At 46.6% G+C, this 20,551-nt stretch overlaps 7 protein-coding genes across 7 annotated transcripts; 4 read left to right on the top strand and 3 right to left on the bottom strand.

Moving 5' to 3' along the window:
- Positions 1 to 2,579: 2,579 nt before the first annotated feature.
- On the bottom strand, positions 2,580 to 4,215 carry GGS25DRAFT_509379 (uncharacterized protein). The gene is made up of 5 exons (XM_049262556.1): positions 3,943 to 4,215; positions 3,722 to 3,880; positions 3,238 to 3,654; positions 3,031 to 3,171; positions 2,580 to 2,978 (listed from the first exon to the last, which is right to left on the bottom strand). The coding sequence occupies exons 1-5, from the start codon at positions 4,012 to 4,014 to the stop codon at positions 2,811 to 2,813; spliced, it is 957 nt and encodes a 318-aa protein (XP_049112028.1). The 5' UTR covers positions 4,015 to 4,215; the 3' UTR covers positions 2,580 to 2,810.
- Positions 4,216 to 4,408: 193 nt separating this feature from the next.
- On the bottom strand, positions 4,409 to 6,638 carry GGS25DRAFT_74669 (LACT-domain-containing protein). Its single transcript, XM_049265992.1, has 2 exons — positions 6,190 to 6,638; positions 4,409 to 6,131 (listed from the first exon to the last, which is right to left on the bottom strand). Exons 1-2 carry the CDS (start codon positions 6,508 to 6,510, stop codon positions 4,458 to 4,460), a joined length of 1,995 nt encoding a protein of 664 aa, XP_049112027.1. The 5' UTR covers positions 6,511 to 6,638; the 3' UTR covers positions 4,409 to 4,457.
- Positions 6,639 to 7,569: 931 nt separating this feature from the next.
- GGS25DRAFT_525985 (acyl-CoA N-acyltransferase) lies at positions 7,570 to 8,183 on the top strand (the record flags this gene model as incomplete). Its single annotated transcript, XM_049264901.1, has 2 exons — positions 7,570 to 7,749; positions 7,818 to 8,183. The coding sequence occupies 2 exons, from the start codon at positions 7,570 to 7,572 to the stop codon at positions 8,181 to 8,183; spliced, it is 546 nt and encodes a 181-aa protein (XP_049112026.1).
- A 469-nt stretch (positions 8,184 to 8,652) lies between these two features.
- Positions 8,653 to 9,769, bottom strand: GGS25DRAFT_525984 (DUF1917-domain-containing protein; the record flags this gene model as incomplete). Its single annotated transcript, XM_049264900.1, has 4 exons — positions 8,653 to 8,744; positions 8,806 to 9,055; positions 9,145 to 9,668; positions 9,742 to 9,769. 4 exons carry the CDS (start codon positions 9,767 to 9,769, stop codon positions 8,653 to 8,655), a joined length of 894 nt encoding a protein of 297 aa, XP_049112025.1.
- A 511-nt stretch (positions 9,770 to 10,280) lies between these two features.
- Positions 10,281 to 11,935, top strand: GGS25DRAFT_509367 (uncharacterized protein). The gene is made up of 2 exons (XM_049262555.1): positions 10,281 to 10,716; positions 10,785 to 11,935. Exons 1-2 carry the CDS (start codon positions 10,472 to 10,474, stop codon positions 11,806 to 11,808), a joined length of 1,269 nt encoding a protein of 422 aa, XP_049112024.1. The 5' UTR covers positions 10,281 to 10,471; the 3' UTR covers positions 11,809 to 11,935.
- A 515-nt stretch (positions 11,936 to 12,450) lies between these two features.
- Positions 12,451 to 17,803, top strand: GGS25DRAFT_509363 (ARM repeat-containing protein). The gene is made up of 12 exons (XM_049262554.1): positions 12,451 to 13,833; positions 13,895 to 14,083; positions 14,136 to 14,613; positions 14,679 to 14,794; positions 14,848 to 14,919; positions 14,969 to 15,193; positions 15,253 to 15,356; positions 15,413 to 15,671; positions 15,731 to 15,873; positions 15,934 to 16,535; positions 16,605 to 17,582; positions 17,642 to 17,803. Exons 1-11 carry the CDS (start codon positions 12,949 to 12,951, stop codon positions 17,333 to 17,335), a joined length of 3,804 nt encoding a protein of 1,267 aa, XP_049112023.1. The 5' UTR covers positions 12,451 to 12,948; the 3' UTR covers positions 17,336 to 17,582; positions 17,642 to 17,803.
- Positions 17,804 to 18,356: 553 nt separating this feature from the next.
- GGS25DRAFT_525981 (uncharacterized protein) lies at positions 18,357 to 20,058 on the top strand (the record flags this gene model as incomplete). Its single annotated transcript, XM_049264899.1, has 3 exons — positions 18,357 to 18,411; positions 18,519 to 19,057; positions 19,123 to 20,058. The coding sequence occupies 3 exons, from the start codon at positions 18,357 to 18,359 to the stop codon at positions 20,056 to 20,058; spliced, it is 1,530 nt and encodes a 509-aa protein (XP_049112022.1).
- Between the last annotated feature and the right edge of the window lie 493 nt (positions 20,059 to 20,551).

Below are 20,551 nucleotides of genomic sequence, written 5' to 3'. Positions count from 1 at the left end.
ACAGGGCTTAGCGTGGCTGCGTTTTCTTGGTTCGGGATCGATGTAATTAACCTCTCCCTTGTTTAGATCAGATCCATGGTAAATATCAGAAGTCTCGTCACGATGTTGGCTCATCCGCTCGGATCTTCGTTCCTCTAGAGCACATACATCCGTCCCTTGGAGTCCATGTGTAGATTTGTGTGTGCCATGTGGATTTCTAAGCACCTGCTAGGTTAGGTAGGTCGGTAGAGGCATTGCAGCCGGAGCTGAACATCATGGCAATGTTTTCTGTTCGGATGGTCCGATTCTTTTGGAAGCCAACCCCTAGGCTTCTGGAAATACTGCTGCAAATACGACGAAGGATGGAGCTTAGTATTAGATGGTCGTATCATTTGGCCAATAGTCAAGCAAAGGTACTTCCATAGTATAGAAGAGATACCCTATTGCCTAGCCTACTAAGCTAGGTAATTATGTGTAGCTGTAGATATATTTGCTGAGACTATTCTGGAATGGCGATTGAGTCGTCATGCTCGGCGAAATCGCATGATTGAGTCTTCTTAGCAATGTTAAAATCTTCAAGAAGGCCTCAAGATGGACTCCTCTTAAGTGACAGACCGTTAGGCCTAGACTGGGCCATCTGAAGATCCAGGTCTTCATTGAAGTTCAAGCGGGTAAGCCTGGGATACTGTATATCCACATTTAGATATTAATAGGTGCCTAACCTTAGTATCAGAACGCAAATCTCCAATGTTTTTCCTTCGAGACTCTGCAAAGGAAGTGATGATCCCGACGCTAACAAATCAACTTAGACGAGCAGAAATTTAGAAGCCTAATAGGATTATTAGGCACGATGGTATTCGATATAGCCTCTTTTATCGAAACACGGAATAGGTATTCCTCTCGCTTATTGAAGAAGTCAGGAACGAATCACAGTCCTTGGATGGAGATGGATGAAGTAAGCCACTATCTAGGTATGTGATAAGCGAACGAGCTCAACCATGAAAGGTACGATTTGTTCTTTGACGACGTCTCCCGACCTACCTAGCTCGCATGCGAGCTTCTAGAACGCAATGCAACCCTCCCCGGATAGCTTAGCCAATGTTTTCAAGCCAAGTAGTGCTCCCTGCTCTTTCTCCGTCTCGCTTCCTCCCCACCACGTCTGGGGGGCCTAGTTTGTCAAGGGGAGTTACATATCAGGGTAGACTTTACAGCTCGACATCTTTAACCGATCATGTCATAATTTCTATAGCTATGATTTGTACACTACTAGGTAGGTAGGTGTAGATGACGTAGGTATCTTAGTGCATAATACATTGGTGTGGTGGCTTTTCAGACTAACATATCTTCAACTTATAACAAATCCCGAGCCTGCTAAAATTCAAAGCCCGAGAACAGTCAGGATAAGAGATGGCGATTTTGATGCCCTTTTCGGTAATTCGACGCTATAAGTCGATCCCGCTGTTAAAGACCACTTCGTCAAGTTTCAAGACGGCTGGCTTAAAGTCTAAGGTATTGCCAAAGGGTTAGCGGTTAACTTATTCTTGTAAATCAACATAATTAGTACATATCAGGTTTAAAAGCCACCGGCAAAGACCCTCTTACTCCACATGTATTTCGGTTCTTTCCTTTTTTCTTACCTCCCGTTTCCTATTACCTACCTAGTATCTGGACTATGACATAAACGCCCAAGTTATGTTAGGCACTTCTATCCGAGGATGAGGCGAGTTTTCTTAACTCTCTCAGTGTCATGAGGCGGAACTTAGAAGACGCAGAACATCGTCGTTGTTACGCGGGGATCTCTAACAACCCCCCCGGAGACCACGGAGGCTATATATACATGTGAGCTATCTTTCTCCCATCTAGCTCCCTATGTAGACCCCAAGCAGGCCCTGGACACTTAGCATTATATAACTTCAAGTCGGTGATATAACAGCACAGATCTATCTATCATAAATTAGCAGGCTAGTTAAGTAGCTACTAGGTAGTAGAAGACTTTGAGGGCCCTTATACTGTGTAATAGAGAGATGCCAGTCTTTTACTGGAGTTTGAGAACCCTGAGGACACTGGGCTACAAGGCTAGATACCAACATGGTTATTGTAGGTTACTGTAGGAGGTGAAGTTTGTCTTGAAAGTGACGATTCTCGGTGGGTCTCATACATAGTAACCGGTTAACTACCTAGTAGTTATAAAGTGCTTGCGCGTTATCTGTCTTTTGCTCCAGCGTGCGCGGCATCTCAGAGATGATTGGCCGAGGTACGGCCCGAGAGACATATAATTTTGTCTTCATACACATGAAATAAACGTGTGGGCCTCTAGCGTGCTGTCCGCGGCCCGACTAGTACGGAGCGGTCTTCTGATCCAAGGCGCCGGAATATTTAAGGGGCATCGGATCGGCACCTCGGGATCCTCTTAGGTTAAGTTGTCGGCAGTGGGCAATTTATCTTAGTGTTCGGCGTCTCGGGTAGGTAGTCTTCCATGCATTAGTAGACAGAATATTGATACCTAGTGAGTAGACACTTGGTGGGCTTGCTCCCCCTTTCTCAGGGGCAGGGAGATATAGCATCACAATATGTCATCTAATCTAAGACTAACCCGCAGACCTGAGTGCCGATTTTCACATGTGATTTCTTACATAATTAAATCCGGTTGGATCATTACTAGAGGAAATATGCCGTTTTTCTAGTAGCTTTCAATCTAGTGTATGCCATTATAAGGAAAGTCTACGTCTATATCAACACCCTGTGATGACGAGCACGATGTTATGTGCTACGTAAATAAAGCGGTGCCATTAATGAGTATATGAAATGAATTTGTTTGAGTGTAAACAAGATCACGCCTCTGGATTGGCCGCTGGCGGATTTGCCTCCCCCTTTGGCTCCTCAGGGGCTTCCTTGGTATCCTTCCTCGTGGCTTTCAATGCCGCCAGGTATATCTCATGAAGGTTGTATCGCTTGAGAGCTTCCCAATCACCATCTACAACACTCATGCCACAGTACATCTACTATCGTTAACGCAGGGTTTCTATTTACGAAATTATGGAGGGAACATACCTGATAGATATCGATGAGAATGACCTTATCGGGTGACGTGAGGTTGACTTTATGAGGCGATGAGATGAATGATGCGACCTTGTCAATTACATCTCCACGCTTGAGGTTGTTATGCGCTCGGAATGAAGGACGGATGGCATACTATTGAGTCAAGTTGTTAGCCCCTATTCTGGCCAGTATCTATGTAGGGTATGAAGAATGACTGACTGAGCAGACATCGGACCCATCAGCCACCACCTTCGCATCGTCATTACCGGCGAGTTGGAAATGGCTACTTAGGATTTTCTTAGCAACCTCCTCTACACCGGTCTCATTGGCCTTCACAGTGAGCGTGACGGGAGTAAATCGATTGATGAACCTCGATCGCCTCTGCGTCTTGTCGGTGATCTCACTTGCATCCTTGCAGATACGGTGCACCAGCTCCACGGGGTCAACTGGTGATCTCGTTCTCACGAAGCCTACACAATCAAGATCCATGCGCATGGGCTCGAAGGTGGCATCTTTTGGCCTGGCTGCGGGCTTCATGCCTTCGACTTCCTTCTTGATAGAAGCCTCGATGTCGTCTTCGTCATCGGCAACATCGGCGGGGCCTTCGGGCTTGATGCCGTACAATTTCTCTCCATACTAAAAGCATGAAGACATGCTAAGCATTGTAGGGCATAGTGTAGAATGTGAGGGATCAATATAATACCTCGCTGCAGATGTCCATCATTTCCCCCAAGGCTTGCCGTTCCTTTCCTTTTACACACGTGATCCATATGCCCATGTCCCCTATTTCTAGGTTCTTGCCTCTTAAGGTCTCAAGCTTGGACTTGTGGTGAGGGGTTTGCCATCTGCCACCACTACCGCCCTAGGGGACATGAGTTAATATATGATATATGAAAACAAAAGTACCTAGTAGTATGACCTTACTTTGCTTCTTTTGAGTTGACGATTGTCGGGTCCATTGCTAGAGGGATTCTTTCTCTTCGCAGATGCCTCCATGGCTGGATACGTAGTAGATAGGTGTCTACGAAGTAATTATATATGATTAGAGAATGAAGAGGTCACGATATACTTGTTGACTTTGAATAGTTGCGTTGAGAATTGGATTTGTGAAGTAAAGAGGTACATATGTACACAAGAGGAGGGATGTTGACGAGGTCAAGTTACATAGATACCTATGTATGTAGAAGTAAGATAGAAGGTAGTTACTAGGTAACCTATTGGCGCGAAAGGGTTTTCTGTGGAACATCCAGATGCCTCTATTGGTCCGTGCACGACGCATCTAACCTTAATACTGTCTGTCATATAAATATAACTAGTACTAACTTCTATGTATCCCAATAAAGTACAGCCACCTTCCTGTATAAATATATACCTATACCTACACATAACCTTCATTCATTAATAACTACTCATGACATTCATCCCTCGTCCATTCTGCATCATTCTCCATCATTCTCCTCCTCATCTTCTTTTTCTGCTTCTTTTTCTTCTTCTTCCTTTTCTTCCTCTTCCTTTTCTACCTCTTCCTTTTCTACCTCTTCTTTTTCTTCCTCTTCTTTTTCTTCGTAAACCTGAACTCTGTCTGCATACTCTCGAATGTTGCTAAATATGTGATCCTTGATCAGGTGACCCTTACCCGCCGCAACACGCAAAACCATCTCATTAAGGGTTTGTCGTCCCAAGATATCCACGTGGTCCGCCGTGTTGGGTCCGCCACGGGGGTTAAACCTGTCTGGATCGTGAGGCATTTCGACCACCGTGATCTTGGCCCCAGCTGGGTTGTATCGCTTCATGTGCCAACCCTTTGAGCACATATACCCACTACTTAGAATATTGACCGTCCCATCGCCTTCCCCCATGATAACACCGTGGTCGATCTCGTCCACCGTCAGTCCTGTGTCGATGGTAACATTAAGCTTTGTAAGCCCCGGAAATTCAGGAGTGCGATAGTAGTACGCCCTCTCCGTTGGTTTTCCTACGCCGTAAAAACAGTATATCTTCAGGTTTGGAGCCAAAGGAAGCCTCGTCTCTAGCGGATTGACCCATTTGCGATTGTCTAATTCATTGGCCTCCACCTCCGCAGACGTGCTGGCCATGCCGTGAGAATAGCTCTTTTGGATCTGGTCTCGGTACCAGTCGTCCGTGGTATCCAAAACATATTTCAAAGCATTACTGACCGTCAAATTCTCATCCGGAGTCGTCCAGTTTTCGCCACGACGGAAATTTAGGAACGAGCCAAATGAGTTTTTCTGTCCTGGTAGGTCGTCTGGTGCCCACGTCAAATTCCCCCAAACTACATCGCCTCCCAGGGGTAGCATGGCCGAAACACCCGGCATAGCTCGAAAAATCTCAGCTCGTTCATCCTTGGCAAGGAACTTCTCAAGGCCGTAAACTGCAAAAGCATTGAGTTGAGCTGTGTCACGCATTTCGCCTGAAAGAATTGCAGTCACATCCTTGACAGCGCCTAGCATACATCCGCTGATGTTTATCCAGGCCTCGACGTGGCGGTCGACCCAATCGTCGCCTCCCTTACCACCCTGGGCAGATGCCACCCAATGAAAGAAATAAAACAAAACTTGGCTTCCCATGCTGTGTGATGTGAGAACGACTTTGTGACCGGAGAATTCGTGTGCTAGCTCAACATAACTCTTTAACCTTGTGAAGAACTGGTCCCGAAGCTCCAAATTTTGGTAAGACAAGCGCCAATCGTAAGCAGCCGTGAACGAATTGGTAGGGTCGTATCCTAAGGACGCAAGGTTTTCTAGAATCTTGCTCCAAATCCAGTAGCCTGTGATAAAGAAGTCGGTGGCATCGAATCCTTGGGCAGCTCTCAACTTGACACCCGGCGGATCTAGCCCTGTCTTTTTATCTAGCATGATGTGCTTTTTCCAGATCTCCTTATCCATGACAAGTGCCCTCATCATAGTCCAGCTACCCCAGAGCCGCTTTCGAAAATATGGACGGGAGATATTAGATGTGCCCCAGGACTCGAGACCTGTTGAAATGACTCCAGGCACCATGATGACAGGATGGTGGGCACTCAGGCCCTCAGATCGAGCTCTTAGTCCAACGGCGAAGGAATCGTAACTATCGACAAACTCCCGTTCACCTTTCTAGGAGCGGGGAGCGTATTAGCTGAAGTGAATCCTTGTCCGAGAAGTAGGGACGTACTACAAGATCCTTCATGTCTCTTATCAGGCCGGCAGGCAAGACATCAAATAAGCTATCCATGCTAAGCTCACCAATCTCGGGAAGGTCGAGGAGGTCATTGTTTTTCGCTAGAAAGCCAGCAGCTATGAGTCCAAACAAAATGCCCAATAAGAAAATCAAGGTATTCCGCCGCTTGCGTGTTTTGGGACGGGCTTCATGGTGGATGATTTTGACCTTATCGCCCGGCTTCACCGGACTTTCGTCTCTTGGTGTGGGAGTTTGCGACGAGGATTCGGATGGATTATCGGCGCCGAGCACGCGGCGTCGAAGGGTTGATGCCATCACTGGACTGTGCTACATGACCCAGGCACTAAGCGCGACGTGAAAGTGCGGATGTGTGGATGTGTGGGATGTGTGGGATGTGCGGGATGGCGGGATGATGGGGAGGAAGCGGAATCGAGACTGGTCGTAGTGGAGGTAACGAATCGCACTTCAGTGGAGTCAAGAGTGGTTAACAGACGAACGCACAGGTCAAGCCACTTTGGCCAGGGATGTCGCAATGGTGTTTCACGGACTACCTACTAGATGAGGTATGTTGTAAACGGTTGTAGAAATCTAGATGCCTCACTTTACGCGTCGAAGGCTCATATATGTATGTATGTATGAATGTATGTAATGTTTAAATTAGCTGTCAAGGTAAAGACTTATGCGGTATTTGGTCAAGGATGCCTGTAGCTGCAGGTGAAATGGAGAATAGGTCAACTGAAACAGATTACAATCTATTATTGAACTTACCAATTTATAACATGTTGACGTCAAGCTGCTTCACATTAGCATGTGGTATTTAAATCTAAAATATATTGGCCAATGAACAACGTGGAAACGTCCTAGGACGTGTTGAGTTTGCTGAGGTAAGTATCCAGGTTTAGGTACCTAGTACTTAACTACCAGGTAACTATGTCCCTATGTATTTTGTACTATTATCTATTGATCATGTAGCCCTATGTACATAGCAATTGGAGGTTAAATTCTGCCTATCTTGGCTTGCATGTGAAAGCGGGCCATTCTGTAGTCTACACACGCCTATTCTGAAAACAATCAATTCTTTATTATTGCTTTACTGTACTAAAACCAAACTAAACTAAACTAATCAATTGCCGTCTTACTCAATTCAACCTCCGATTCAACATCTGATTTACAACCTCTGTATTTCTTCATTTGCCTCATTTGCCTCATTTGCCTCATAGCCAGCCCTTTTCTTTAGATCAGTCCCACCATTATCAACCATCTTCAAAACTGACCAGGTTTACCCTGTGATAACTCCCCATATCGGCGCTTGGCCTTTAAACTCTTAACTATCTTCAACTAGCAGTACGCCCTCATGCGGTTAACAGCGAAGCTATGGAAGTAGCCCGTGCGAGTGAGCTTCCCGGCGAACTTCTTTACATCCAATATGAACATGCTCTGGAGGAGAAATACCTGCCTGCCATCCGGGCTTTGATTTCCAAGGATCTGAGCGAACCCTACAGCATCTATGTGTATCGCTATTTCTTGTACCAATGGGCACACTTGTGCTATATGGTAAGGCTGCGTTATATCTGTTGCACTCCCTAAAAGGTTGATTTTGCTAAAGAAACACTCTAAAATAGGCGCTCAATCCTGTAGACAAGTCTCTCATGGGCGTCATCATTTGCAAGCTCGAGCATCATGCTTCACACTCGCCCCCGACTCACCGAGGATATATAGCCATGCTTGCAGTATCGTCAACATTCCGAGGCCAAGGCATAGCTACCGCACTGGTGAAGAAGGCTATCGATGCCATGGCCGATCGTCACGCCGACGAAATCGTTTTAGAGACAGAAGAAACGAACATACCAGCCATGAGATTATACGAGAGACTAGGGTTCTTGAGGTCGAAGAAACTCCATCGGTATTACCTTAATGGTAACAGCGCCTATAGGCTTGTTTTGCTCTTGAAATCGACAGATATCGACCCAGGCCTGCAAATCAGCTAGGGGCGGAGGAGGTTGCTGCCTGGGCAGGCATACTCGCTGCGAAGATTGGGAGTCAAACCCTTCACAAAGGCCCTTCCTGTGCGAATGCCAGATACCTCTGGGCTGACTTGGCATTTCATGGCAGGCATGCGTTATGATTGATACTTCTATAACTATGACGAGAAACGGTGGTATGTTCTAGGAGGGAACCGGATCCGCAGTATGATGCTAAGGATGTTGGCCGGGGGGCCGGGACGATAACCAACTTAGGGCTTCATGCATTGGCGGCGTTAAAGGGATAATAAGTAAGCATTGTGATCCTGTTTGCTCATATTGGAATAGTAACCATATTACTCGAAGCTTTTGATTAGGCCTGGAGATACGAGCCTCTGAAAGCATAGGGTATGTCGGCGAATTCATCATCTCTTAACATGCTTCGTATAACCCATCAACTGACCCATCCAATTCCTTGTATCATGCTTCCTCTGTTCTAAGCCTTCTTTAGCATAGACGTGGTGTCGTATATGGAAGCTCTTATCTTCCATGGATTCCCATGCGCTATCCCCAAGTAAGTGTACACGTCTGATCTAGTAAGCATCGCATCTTAACAGAGATGAAAGTGAGCTTAGACGATAAGACTTACCAGGTTTGTAGTATAAGGGCCTCCCTTTGGTCTGGATAAGTCCGAGCTGTTTCAATTTCTTGGCAACTCTTCTAACATCTTTCGTGTCGGTGAAATCGGCGGTGTAGACGCAGATGAGCCGATCGGTTCTCCTATCACCAATCGATCGTGCCGCAACCTTACTACCAATTCCAAGCTCATTATTTGCTGTAGCCTTTGCAATGATTTCCCAAACCTCGTTGACCTGGAAGACGGTGCAGAACAACATCCACTAAGATAGGAACGAATCAGATATAGCTGTTGGGTCGTGTCTTTTCTTCTATGATATGAGTAGGTCTTACTAACCTTACCACACCTTACACGATGTGTTTGGGCGAGATCAAGGATGTCCTTCGCCGCATCTGTACCAGCCTTTTGACATTCCCGTCGAACGAAATTGGGGTTGCCACCGGAATTCTTGCAAACGTCAATGAACTCGGATGCAAAATGTAGCCTCGCCATCCCACCCTCAACCACGCTTGGCAAATCCGCGCCCTGTTCTTCAGGTGCTTCATCTTCGCCACCCCGAATCATTTGGTTACTCGCCTCACGCTTACTTTTGCGGCGGATGTACGGGTTGCAAACCCATATCCAGCGACTCTCAGGGGTTACATCTGTTGTTGCCGGTGGCACGCGTACCACGAATTCCTCGATTGTCTCGGTGAGTTGCCAAGCGTATTCCAAGCCTGCGTAAGGGTTATGTAACTGGGATCTATCCACCACCGTCGCCTCTTTTCGAGCTTGAAGTTTTAGAGGAGTATTGAGATTCTCATACTCTCCCCACCATTCTTTCACATCGAGCTCCTTCACTCTGGCCTTGAGGTCTGCCATGGTATCATCGTCGCCTAGGACAGGAGTGTTAGTCCCATGAGTTAGTTCATGGGTTTACTTGAAGCAACATAGATGACTTCACCATACCATAAAAATCAGAATCGTCGGAAGTCATGGTTGCGTTGTATGTGATCGGATGAACAACTACACTAAGTGTGCTCCTAGCTAACTGTAAGCTTCTTTGATATTGATATTGCAGAGGAAAAGAGAGTATAAGAGATGAATCAAATAAATCGGTCAAATATGGATGGAGAACTTATCAGAATTAAGTCGTAGCCTCTGTCAGGATCTCGCGGGGAAAGAATGTATTATATATAATATATAATACAAACATTGAACGATGGAAAGACCAGGGTGGAGTCTATGATCCGTGAGTCTGGATAGACGTCCGGCTCCCCCAGCAGCCCAGCAGCCCAGCTAGCTACCCCCAGCTAGCTACCCCCAGCTCTTTTGTTATGCACTTGTACTACCGGGCCTAAGGCTTGGGCAGCCGAGGGGTAGGTATTGTACCGTACCTTATCCTAAGGGTCCAACAGCGGGGACAATTCCGAGCCGCAGTTACTAGTTACCGTAGTACCCTGTTACTAGTGATCCACTTTTTACCCCGGCCATGCAGCATACATGTAAGAAGAAAAAAGTAAAAGTGTAAAAAGCTGGGTTTCTTTCTAGTATCACTTCGTATTCTACCCAGGGTACATAGGTCTACATTAGGCACCCTTTTGATATCTTATTTATTACCTTATCTCGCCTCCTCAAGACTAATCAACAGACCAATCAACATTCCTCCTTTTCTATCCAGGATTAAACAGAGAACGTCATGGAAACGTCGGGACGCAGCATAACGCCTCTGTGGTCTATGACTCTAGACCTCCCTCCCAGCTGTATCGAATTCTGCCCAGCCCTCCCGGACTATTTTGTTGTAGGGACTTACAACCTACAGAAGGAAGATGCAACTGATGGGGAGTCTACATTCGAAGATGAAGAGAAGCAGGTCACCAACAAGCTGGTCCAGAATCGGAATGGCAGTCTCGTTGTGTTCAGGTTGACAGACGCTGAGAAGATGTAAGTAAATAATCTCTTCTGCCTGGTAATCTCAATCTATCCATGAAACCAAGTTCACCATTAGACAGAGAACATGTACAAACAGTTCTCTATCCTTCTGCCATTCTTGATATTCACTTTCATCCTCATCAAGAAAGGGGTACTGTTATGGCCGTGGTCTCTAGCACAGGGACCCTTTCGTTTTTCAAGCTTTCAACTTCAGCAGGGTCAGTCTCCCTGCAGGAGATAAGTACACACAAGCCACTTGGTGAAGGAGAGGGAGTCCTCTTCCTGTCTTGCTCGTGGCATCCATCTATACCCAGTCTCCTTGCCATTACCACTTCCGACTACCAAGTTCACATATTGCAAGTCAGTGACACTTGGGACGTATGTAAGGCAAGCACAGGACCTTTGGTTAGCCATACGCTCGAAGCCTGGACAGTGGCATTTTCACCGTTTGTGGAAGGGTTGAACTCCGAGACACCAGGCGCACTGGAGGATAGCTCGCAGCTATTAATACTTTACTCGGGAGGTGACGATTCGAAACTTCTCAGCTCAACTTGTGCCTATACAGCAGCCCGAACAGATGATGATCTTCACGACTTAATCGAAGCTCCTTACCCTGCAGTGGCCGTCAGAGGCCATGAAGCGGGTGTCACTGCTATACTGCCGTTAGACCTGAGGCTCTCGAGTAGTACTTCTGTGATTGTCAGTGGAAGTTATGACGATCACATAAGAGTATTTTCTATCTATGAGCAGATAGAAGGGGCACCTCTGCATATGCCCAGGTTGCTAGCAGAGCAAAATCTACAGGGAGGAGTATGGAGACTCAAGCTCATCAAACTTGAGAAAATGGCGGAAGACGCAACAGGAAAGAAACAGTGGTGGACAGCGCTTATCCTTGCCTCGTGCATGCATGCAGGCTCGAGGATACTCGAGATCACAGGTGATGGTGCAGAGGTTTGTGAGATTAAAGTGCTTGGGCGGTTCGAGGGACACAAGAGCATGAATTACGGTAGCGACTTTCAACCTGGAACGGAAATAAGAGAAAGAAATCTCCGGTGCGTGTCGACGAGCTTCTATGATAGGTTATTATGTCTGTGGGAATATTAGAAATGCATGTAGGGAACTACCACTTGACTCGTTCAGGGTCGTACTCATGTGAAATTACGATCAGATTTACATGTTTGATTTTACGTAGATTTGCTTAAAGCATATATATCCCGAGGTGCAACGAAAATGTTGTTTGTTATCATCACTGAATATTCACATGAGGCATCGTGTCGATATCTAACTACCTAGTATCTAGTACCCTAAGTACCTAGGGTAGGTGTGTACTAGGTACATATATTTAGTATGTTGTGGAACCTATTTTGTACTGTAGGCAGGTACTATTTGTAGACACCTATTTATGGAGCACAAGGCGACGTATGGTTGTCACTGAGCACTTTAAAGAATTCTTCTAGGCCTTCTAGAAAAGGGAGCTTCTGGGTTTAATTCGACGGCTAATTGGCCGCGGCGCTTGTCCCAACTGCTTTAATCAACATTAGGCGGGGTGGGGGGGTTCTGTCTAGTACATATGTACATACTAGGTACATACATGTCGAGATAAGGTTGTGCATCCGTAGACGTCAAGTATCTTCAAGTTCCCATCATTGTACATACTTTCAATGTTACTTCTAGGTTGTATTAGTTAGTGCTAGGACCTTAAGTGCTTATGCATTAAAGTACTTATTAGGTACCACAACTTTTAAGGTTACACTTCCAATTCCGTCGCGTGCAAACCATACCACTGACACAACTGACACCACTTACCTGAAGCAACCTCGATTAAATAAATTTCTCCCGACACGATCCTCAATCACGGTACCTTACCTAGGCACTTTAGCGCATAAAGCCGCAGACAGCACTGAACATCATTCCACCTTACAACGCCTGCAACGTCTGCAACACCTAAACACCTACCTACAAACCTCTCAACTTTACCGACTAGAACCAAAAAAAGAAAAAAACACTTCCTACCCAAGTCGTGACTACTAACGTCCTCGACCAATCTCTACACAAATATACCCTTTCTTTCGCGTCATATTTCGTGAATTCAACCTATACTGATTGCCTGATGATTTCCACCTAAGTCAAGATTACTAGACCGACAGCTACACCTAGCTACCTAGTACATCCAGGCTGCAGCTCCCGCCCACTCCCCTCCAAGATCGTCGTCGGCCGACCGCGCATTCTTAATTTCTTAGCCTGATGCCACAACATACTTCGATCAACGGAAACATGGGAACGGGCGGCGTGGGTGTCGATGCTGACAACATGGCAGTTCTGCCAAAAATACATGAGGCATTGGAAGTTGTCCATAGTCCTTATTCCGCGAACGACGCTCGCAAGGACGCCCAGTTGTACCTCGAGAACGTAAAGAATGACGAAAAGGCTTCTTATTATGGCTTTCACCTTGCCTTTGATAAAACACAACCTCCCGTCGTGCGACATTACGCACTGTCGCTACTCGAACATGCAATCAAACACCGATGGGCCGATTACACCGAGGAACAGGCCGCCTCATTGCGCAACTGCGTTTTGGAGCTCTCCCAAGGCATATCGAGGGAAGACCCTACCTATTTGAGAAACAAGATCGCTTTGCTATGGGTAGAAGTTGCGAAAAGAAGCTGGGCCGGCGAGTGGATGGACATGGATGCAATGTTAGTCAGTCTTTGGCAGGTGCCCGACTCTGTGGTACACAAGGAGCTTGTCCTTTGTATCTTAGAGATGCTCTCTGACGATATATTCAATGGGGACGACCCGGTAGTTTCGGTTCGCGAGGGTGTTCTTAGCAAGGCTTCTGTCGAGATCTTCACACCTGCCGCGGTTCTCGTTGAGACTTTCCCCAACCGACAAGCAGGACCCGACGTCAGATGCGGCGGCGAAGGCTGGCTGGCGAGGATCACGGATCTTCTAAGGCAGTGCTTATCTGGGGATGTGCAGCATAACGCAGAGGTGCGAAGCTGCGCAGTTCGCGCTCTTGCTTTGCTTTACTCTTTGCTGCCGTGGGTTATCCCTAATGCTGTCACTGCTACCCAATGCGTACCAGTGATGTGCGAGGGTCTTGGCGCCTCGCATATTGAAGTCCAAAAGGTAAGACTATTGAATACCGAGCTACATAGGGCAACTGGAGCTAATTAACCCAACTTCAAAGGCATCTCTGGAGGCTATGCATTCTCTATATGCTCGAACCAGCTTTGTCGACCAAGAATTTCTAGATCTTGTTGTCCCGCTATATGGTCGCAAATACGTGGAGCTATTCAGACAACTTTTCGAGTGGTCAGTGGCTGATCCAGAGGACATCGACGACGACAAGTACCAGTTCTCCAAGAAGCTTTCCGAGGTAAGCTTTAAGACAACTATTGTCCATATATAATTCTGCTAACAATTGTTAGGTGATTTCGTTCCTAGGAACTTACATGGATCGTCGCTTTGCTGTCCTACCAAATGACCCAGACCGTATCGATTTTCAGGGGTTCTTGCAACTTCTTCTCCTCATTACCCAGAGTCAGAGTCTCGTAATATCGATACCCGTCCTTGTAACGTGGACTAGGCTTCTTAATAACCGAACTCTTGGACCCAGCATTGCAAGCATGCCTATGTTCATCGGACCGCTTTTGGAATGCTGTAGCTCAAGGCTTCTCCGATATGAGAACCTACCCGAAGATACCCAGGATGCTACATTCCTCTTCCTGCTAGAAGACACGGACACGGTTCCGGAACGCCATGCTTTCCTTGGGAACTATAGACGATATAGCTCACAAATCATTGAGAGCATTGTCCAGTTGAAGATAGCTGATGCTATGCAGCACATTCTCGGGCAGGCAGAAAATGTCCTTGAGCATCTTTACGACAATGCGCCAGCATTCAATAGTATGTATCTTTTAAGTGGGCGTTGAGAAAGTGAGATCTGAGATTGATATTCTAACTACAAGCAGTGGCCAATTATTCCAAGACTTCACAACCCGTTCTTCTCGTCGATGCTCAAGCGACAGTAATTGAAGCTGCCCTGAAGGGATATGGCAAGTGGCGATCGAACAAAAGCTCTCATCATGTAAGTATATACAGTTTCTGTATAGTGCCGAACCCCTCGCTAACGTCTTCTAGGAGCAGGAGAGAGCTTCGTTGGAGGAAAGCTTGGAGTCTTGGTGTAATCGCCTACTTACAATGACGTTCGAGGTAGGTAGCGCAATATTAGTGTCTTGTGTATATCCGCTCACCAATCTAGGACCCTCTCATTCGAAAAAGGATCCTGCAGCTTCTCGTTGCCTTCTCTGTCATGGCACTAGACAAGAACCCAGGGTTCATGTTAAAGGTCCTCGAACATATCCTGGTGACCTGGCCCGCTACGCATCCTGACCACCGGGTGTATACCGATGCGATTAAAGAGTTACAAGCAGAGAGTATGGTCGAACTGCAAAGGCTCGCCGCCAAAATGCCCGATCATTTACTAGTAAGAAACCGGCCACTCTCTCATGGGAATCTCATCTGTAGGCTGACCGAATCTTCCAGGATGTATACGATCAAATAGAAGGCAAGGTGAACGAAATGATTGCCTCGGGAACTCTTGATGAGAAACGTCAGATTACGTATCAGACGTTCTTATTTACAATAGTGTATGTTCATCTTTGCAAAAACACTCGTTTTCAAAGAAGACCACTAACGATCATAGCCATCGCTCTACTCGACTTGATCAGGCCACGAAAGCTCAGAAACTGCAGGGTTTCATTAATCCTGTAGTGGCTCAATGGCAGGATGAACGCCTGAAGCGGGCTTTGTCATCCTATGCGGGCTTCTGCGAGCTCATGGCGCTTGATAAGGCGCAGGACTACTTAGCACGAAAGCAGATGCAAAATATTGCAGACTGGGGTTCTGTAGAGCTTGATGCCGAGGGACAAGCGCTACAGGCCGAACTAGAAGAACGACAGGCTGTCAGATTATCTCTATCCCTTTCTTTTGCATGAATTTTTTATACTGACATCACACACAGGTTCTCCCATTGAGACCAACGAAGTCATTTTTAACTTGTTCCGTCGACAAAGTTGGTAAAGAAACCGATGCGTTCCAAGTTTCGTGCGCATTATGGCAAGAAGGGTTTCCCGCTATCCTCCCCGAGTTGCTCAACTTCCTAAAGTGAGTGGTGCCCTGTTTCTACTCATATCATTTCACCAGCTAATATTCATGTGTATCAAGCCACGCGCACGCTTCTCATACGCCAGAAAATTGGGCGGGATTACCACCAGAAATGAAAACCATCGTTAGCCGCGTTCTTACAGATAGATTTTGGCAAGCCGGCATTTCAGAGGGAAGCAAGGACGAATTCTATGCTCGCGTGCTTGATAAAAAACTCACTCTGGAAGGGCTTGCCTCTACAATCCGAGGCTCTATAAGATTTGTGCGCGAGTCTTGCTACGCCGTTATATACTGCATGACACGGCTAGACGTGCAATTTTACGGCTTCAGCGAGCTGCCGGGCCCCTTGGCTCATGCTCTTCTAGCTGATTCCTTCAGCCTTTCAGCCCATCAGCTGATCAACGTCCTCAATTTGGTTAGATATCTCGTAGACAACTGCCCGGTCCCCCTACGAGACCATTTTCTCCCTCCGATCATGGCGGCTTGTTGTCAGCAAATGGATGCTAGAATCAATGCCGAATGGGCGAAGCTTGACGAGCAGCAAGGCGTTAAGACAGGAGGAGATGCCCTGACTGAAGAGATGAAATCGGAGAGCATTCTCAGGCAGCTGACATACGCATCAATTATGATGATTGCGGACTTTCTAGATCCGGCCCGAACAAGTAAGTATTGAATTAATTTGATTGCTAGGCGGCGGCATTCGGAGTCGTATTTGCTAACTTCTGGGACAGATACAGGCGCAGAGGCCGATAGGTATCCCACATTGCGGGAGTTCTGCCTAATGCATTCTTCCATCGTGGAACCCCTTTTACTGTTTTGCACTCACGCCATACGATGGCGCGACTCACGATGTTGCGGAATTATGTTGCGAGTGTTCCGCTCCATTATTCCGGACTTTGCGCGGGCGAATTCTACTCTGTCCGGTTCTGGAAAGGTTGATGCTGTAAGCATGCCCCCAGAAGCTGCAGGCGCGATACGCCAATATATCTCGTCAGATGTGGTGAAGGCGTGCATATCATCCATTCACGAGCCGTATTTTGTTGATCTGCAGAAGGACTATGCGTCCCTGATCGCCACCATCGTGGTAGCCTATAGCCGACTCACACCGACAGCCCGAGATGTCCTAGTCTCGCTTCCCAATATCAAGCAGACTGATGTCGATAACGCGATCGAGTACATGATGCGGAAAGAAGTGAGTAGTCGAAGTCAACGAGGAGTTATTCTTCAGTTATTGGGTGACTTGAAAGGAGTGAGCGTGTCCGAGATGGGCAAGCTCAGCAAGAGCATCGGAATTCCCTCTACCAGGAGCAACGGCTCCTCCAGGAGACCGACACGTAGTAAGATGGCGCAACAGTTCATGACTGCTCCGGCGCCAGACCATAGCCAGGCCACGCCTCGCAATAGTCAAATGGAGGGAAATGGCGACCATCTAGAAGGGGTTTCCAGCCTGTTTGATTCATAGGCGGGCTTGGCGGATGTATTATCGCCAGACCAACAATGGATCTGAGGGCATGGTGAAGCTGGCTACCTATCTACCTAGGAGGTAGGTACTTAGTCTATGCCTCGGAGGATATCAATCGCATACATAGGTGCCGGGCCGAACCGGGGATTGAATGAAGGAAGGAGAGTGGCACGGGCTAAGGGGTGGTTGCCATAATATGAAGCACGATGGACAGACAATTGGAGCTATTTCAGCACGATTGACCAAGGTCAGGGAGACCAGCTACCAGAAACTATTTTGAGATGGTGTTGCTGACAATGATACTAGACTTTTTTTTTTTTTAACTACCACCTAGGCTAGGTAGAGCATACCCTTTGCTTTCATTCTACGGTAGTAATGTGAAGAGTCAATTCATTTGATTATAGTGAGAAGTTTAATGATTTGAGTATGTGATTGTGAATGTGATATTATTATTATTATTATTATCCCATCTATGAATATTTAATGTATTGTACATGTAGTACATGGGGGGGATACTTTAAGTTGAATCTTTAACCTCCAGCACTAGCATGTATTGTATTGTACTACTGCCATGTAGCAGTGCGGCAGCAGTCTGAGCACTAGGCTACTGAGCAGTGAGCACTAATAGTACTCCACCTTGAATATACTTAGTATGAATATACTTAGTATTAGGTAACTTAACCTTGAACTGAATGGATGTTCTTTTCCCCCTTACGCCAAATCCGCCTTTTTTTTATTGTCACATTACTTTTTTATTGTCACATAACTATTTAGTACCGCACGTTTCTGATCGACAGCCCAACTAAGGACTTTTAGGTTATGATTATACGTCGCAGAAATTCCAAGTGATCATCATCGTAATCATAATAAAAAATCATAATCATAAATCATAATCATAATCAGACTTCCAATCCTAATCCTCCTTCTACTCCCTTTCACTTCCATGTCCAAAATATTCGCTGTTGTAAAAACACGCGCCTCGTGATGCGATGTCGCACACGCTGCTGGGGCTCTAATCAACATGGCCGAATCCGATACCAGTTATTCGATAGAAAATGAGGAGCAATTATGGAGTGGTGCGTCCCAAACTCTTCCCTTCCCTTCTCATTCTGCCTATCATATCTATCTATCATTCCCTACTGCCATTCTAGAATGCGACTAATCAAATCATCTTCTCTCTTAGAGCTAGGCAAAATCGTCGCTATTCAGTGCCCTGCCGAAGCTCACGAAACCATCGACGATGCATTACGGTCGTGGCTAGATCTCGCGTCGCGATGTCGATATGAATTCTCCCAATCCGAAGATGACGTAGAAGCCTGTTCTCAGAGTCTCCTTGATGGTGGTCTCTTTCATACAAACCCAGAATATGTGCGCACACAGATGATTTATAGCCTATTGCAAGAAGATGAACCAGGCCCCTTGTATGTCATCGCCAGTTTCCTGTTACTCGATGGCCGAGCCGACGAGGCCATATTCAGACGAATGATCGAGGAGGGTTGCTTCCACCGACTGCTTGAGCTTATCAATGGACGGAAAGAAGACGATCCAGGCCTACATCGACTTCTCCTAGATTTAATGTATGAGATGTCGCGCATTGAGCAACTTCGCGTGGAGGATCTTCTACACGTCGACGATGGCTTTGTGACCTACCTATTCCAACTCATCGAGGGCTTCTCCGATGATGTGCACGATCCGTACCATTATCCGATTATTCGGGTTCTTGTAAGTTGATCATGATACCATGCACCTCGTAAACCTCTGCCGCTCCTTATACTAACCCTTAGTAGCTCGTGCTTAATGAACAGTACATGGTTGCATCTACTTCGGTAGCGACCAACCCCACCTCGCCGGCTGCGCCATTGACGAACAGAGTGGTCAAGTGCCTCGGTCTATATGGCCCGCATTACAGGACTTTTGGCGAAAATATCATATTACTTCTCAACCGTGAAACTGAAACGTCCTTGCAGTTGCTGATCTTGAAGCTTCTGTACCTACTTTTCACCACCAACGCCACGTATGAATATTTTTATACCAATGACTTACGAGTCCTCCTCGACGTCATCATCCGCAATCTTCTAGACCTGCCAGAAGAATTGATGGCTTTGCGACATACATATCTCCGTGTCCTGTACCCCTTACTTGCTCACACGCAGCTTAACCAGCCACCTCATTACAAAAAGGATGAGATACAGAAGCTGCTTAGAATCCTGGCTGGAACAGGAAATACCCATTTCGCGCCAGTAGACGAGACAACGACGCGGCTGGTTGATCGGGTATCCAAAGTCAAGTGGCTTTCGGATGAAGGTGCTGGTGCAAGTGAGGTAGCACGCAAATTCCTCGGGATCAGTCTCTCACCTACGGAAACCGCCAGCAACGTTAGTGTCGTGCATGTGGCGGCGGTCACGGAAAGGCCAGGTGTGCAAACGCCAAGCCGGAAAGCAGAGGTCGCGGAGGCAAAGAGTGATATACACCAAGCAAGCAATGGCGTGCGCAGCTCGGCGGGCACCATTACAGAAGTAAAGGAGACGTCTAAAACAAACAGGCCCAAGAAACCACTTCCAGAAGTACCGAAGCACCGACATGGAATGCCGTACGTCCCTTCAAATCATGAGAATGGTACTCGAAGCAAAAAGGCACCACCTAAGGCGCCGCCACCGAGACGGAAGGGTAGAATGCGGCACACAACTTCGGAAACGGTCAAGTCTATATCAGAACTAGTTTAAGACCCAAAGGGGGGGTCTGGATACTTTGAAAGGGACGAGGACGTAATATGACTAATTCAGAATTGTAACATATCAGCAGTCGAGATGGTTCTTCTGCCACGTTAAGGCCGGCTAGCAGAATGGCATCAGGGCATGGGTAAGGGTAAGGGCGTACTTGGGACGTTTTGCGATGCTTGAATAGTAGGATCAAGAACCAGCATGGGCATTAGCACGGCGTTTCAGGGATGGTTTGGGGTGTCATGGCTCCTCCTTTTCTCCCCCTTTTTTTCTTCTGCTGAGATAAAAGGAGAGGAAAGGATCTGGAGGAGACCAAGTGACATCTAAGTCGCGGGTTGATGGGCTATCAAGAATAATTCAGAGTATTCAGAGTAGTCTCTAAATCTTTAATTTAATGGAAGTAACACACTGTTTTGGTCCACGTACACTGTACTACTTCTATTGCTATTGCTACTGCTACTACGAAGTACTACTGCTACTACATACATATGTAGTT

Source organism: Hypoxylon fragiforme (assembly GCF_022984875.1).
Source record: "Hypoxylon fragiforme strain CBS 206.31 chromosome Unknown GGS25scaffold_10, whole genome shotgun sequence".
Lineage (NCBI taxonomy): Eukaryota > Fungi > Ascomycota > Sordariomycetes > Xylariales > Hypoxylaceae > Hypoxylon > Hypoxylon fragiforme.
Note: the sequence above shows the minus strand (reverse complement) of the source record. Positions and strands in the feature narration are given on the sequence as shown.

Bases quoted from the DNA above. Each gene is read 5' to 3' on its own strand.
- GGS25DRAFT_509379 (XM_049262556.1), bottom strand. From the start codon at position 4,014: ATGGAGGCATCTGCGAAGAGAAAGAATCCCTCTAGCAATGGACCCGAC. The intron at 3,655-3,721 runs GTATTATATTGA...TCATGCTTTTAG, and splicing joins TGATGGACATCTGCAGCGAG to TATGGAGAGAAATTGTACGG. The intron at 2,979-3,030 runs GTATGTTCCCTC...TAACGATAGTAG, and splicing joins TTCTCATCGATATCTATCAG to ATGTACTGTGGCATGAGTGT.
- GGS25DRAFT_74669 (XM_049265992.1), bottom strand. From the start codon at position 6,510: ATGGCATCAACCCTTCGACGCCGCGTGCTCGGCGCCGATAATCCATCC. The intron at 6,132-6,189 runs GTACGTCCCTAC...CCCCGCTCCTAG, and splicing joins GAGACATGAAGGATCTTGTA to AAAGGTGAACGGGAGTTTGT.
- GGS25DRAFT_509367 (XM_049262555.1), top strand. From the start codon at position 10,472: ATGGAAACGTCGGGACGCAGCATAACGCCTCTGTGGTCTATGACTCTA. The intron at 10,717-10,784 runs GTAAGTAAATAA...ACCATTAGACAG, and splicing joins TTGACAGACGCTGAGAAGAT to AGAACATGTACAAACAGTTC.
- GGS25DRAFT_509363 (XM_049262554.1), top strand. From the start codon at position 12,949: ATGCCACAACATACTTCGATCAACGGAAACATGGGAACGGGCGGCGTG. The intron at 13,834-13,894 runs GTAAGACTATTG...CCAACTTCAAAG, and splicing joins CGCATATTGAAGTCCAAAAG to GCATCTCTGGAGGCTATGCA. The intron at 15,357-15,412 runs GTATGTTCATCT...TAACGATCATAG, and splicing joins ACGTTCTTATTTACAATAGT to CCATCGCTCTACTCGACTTG.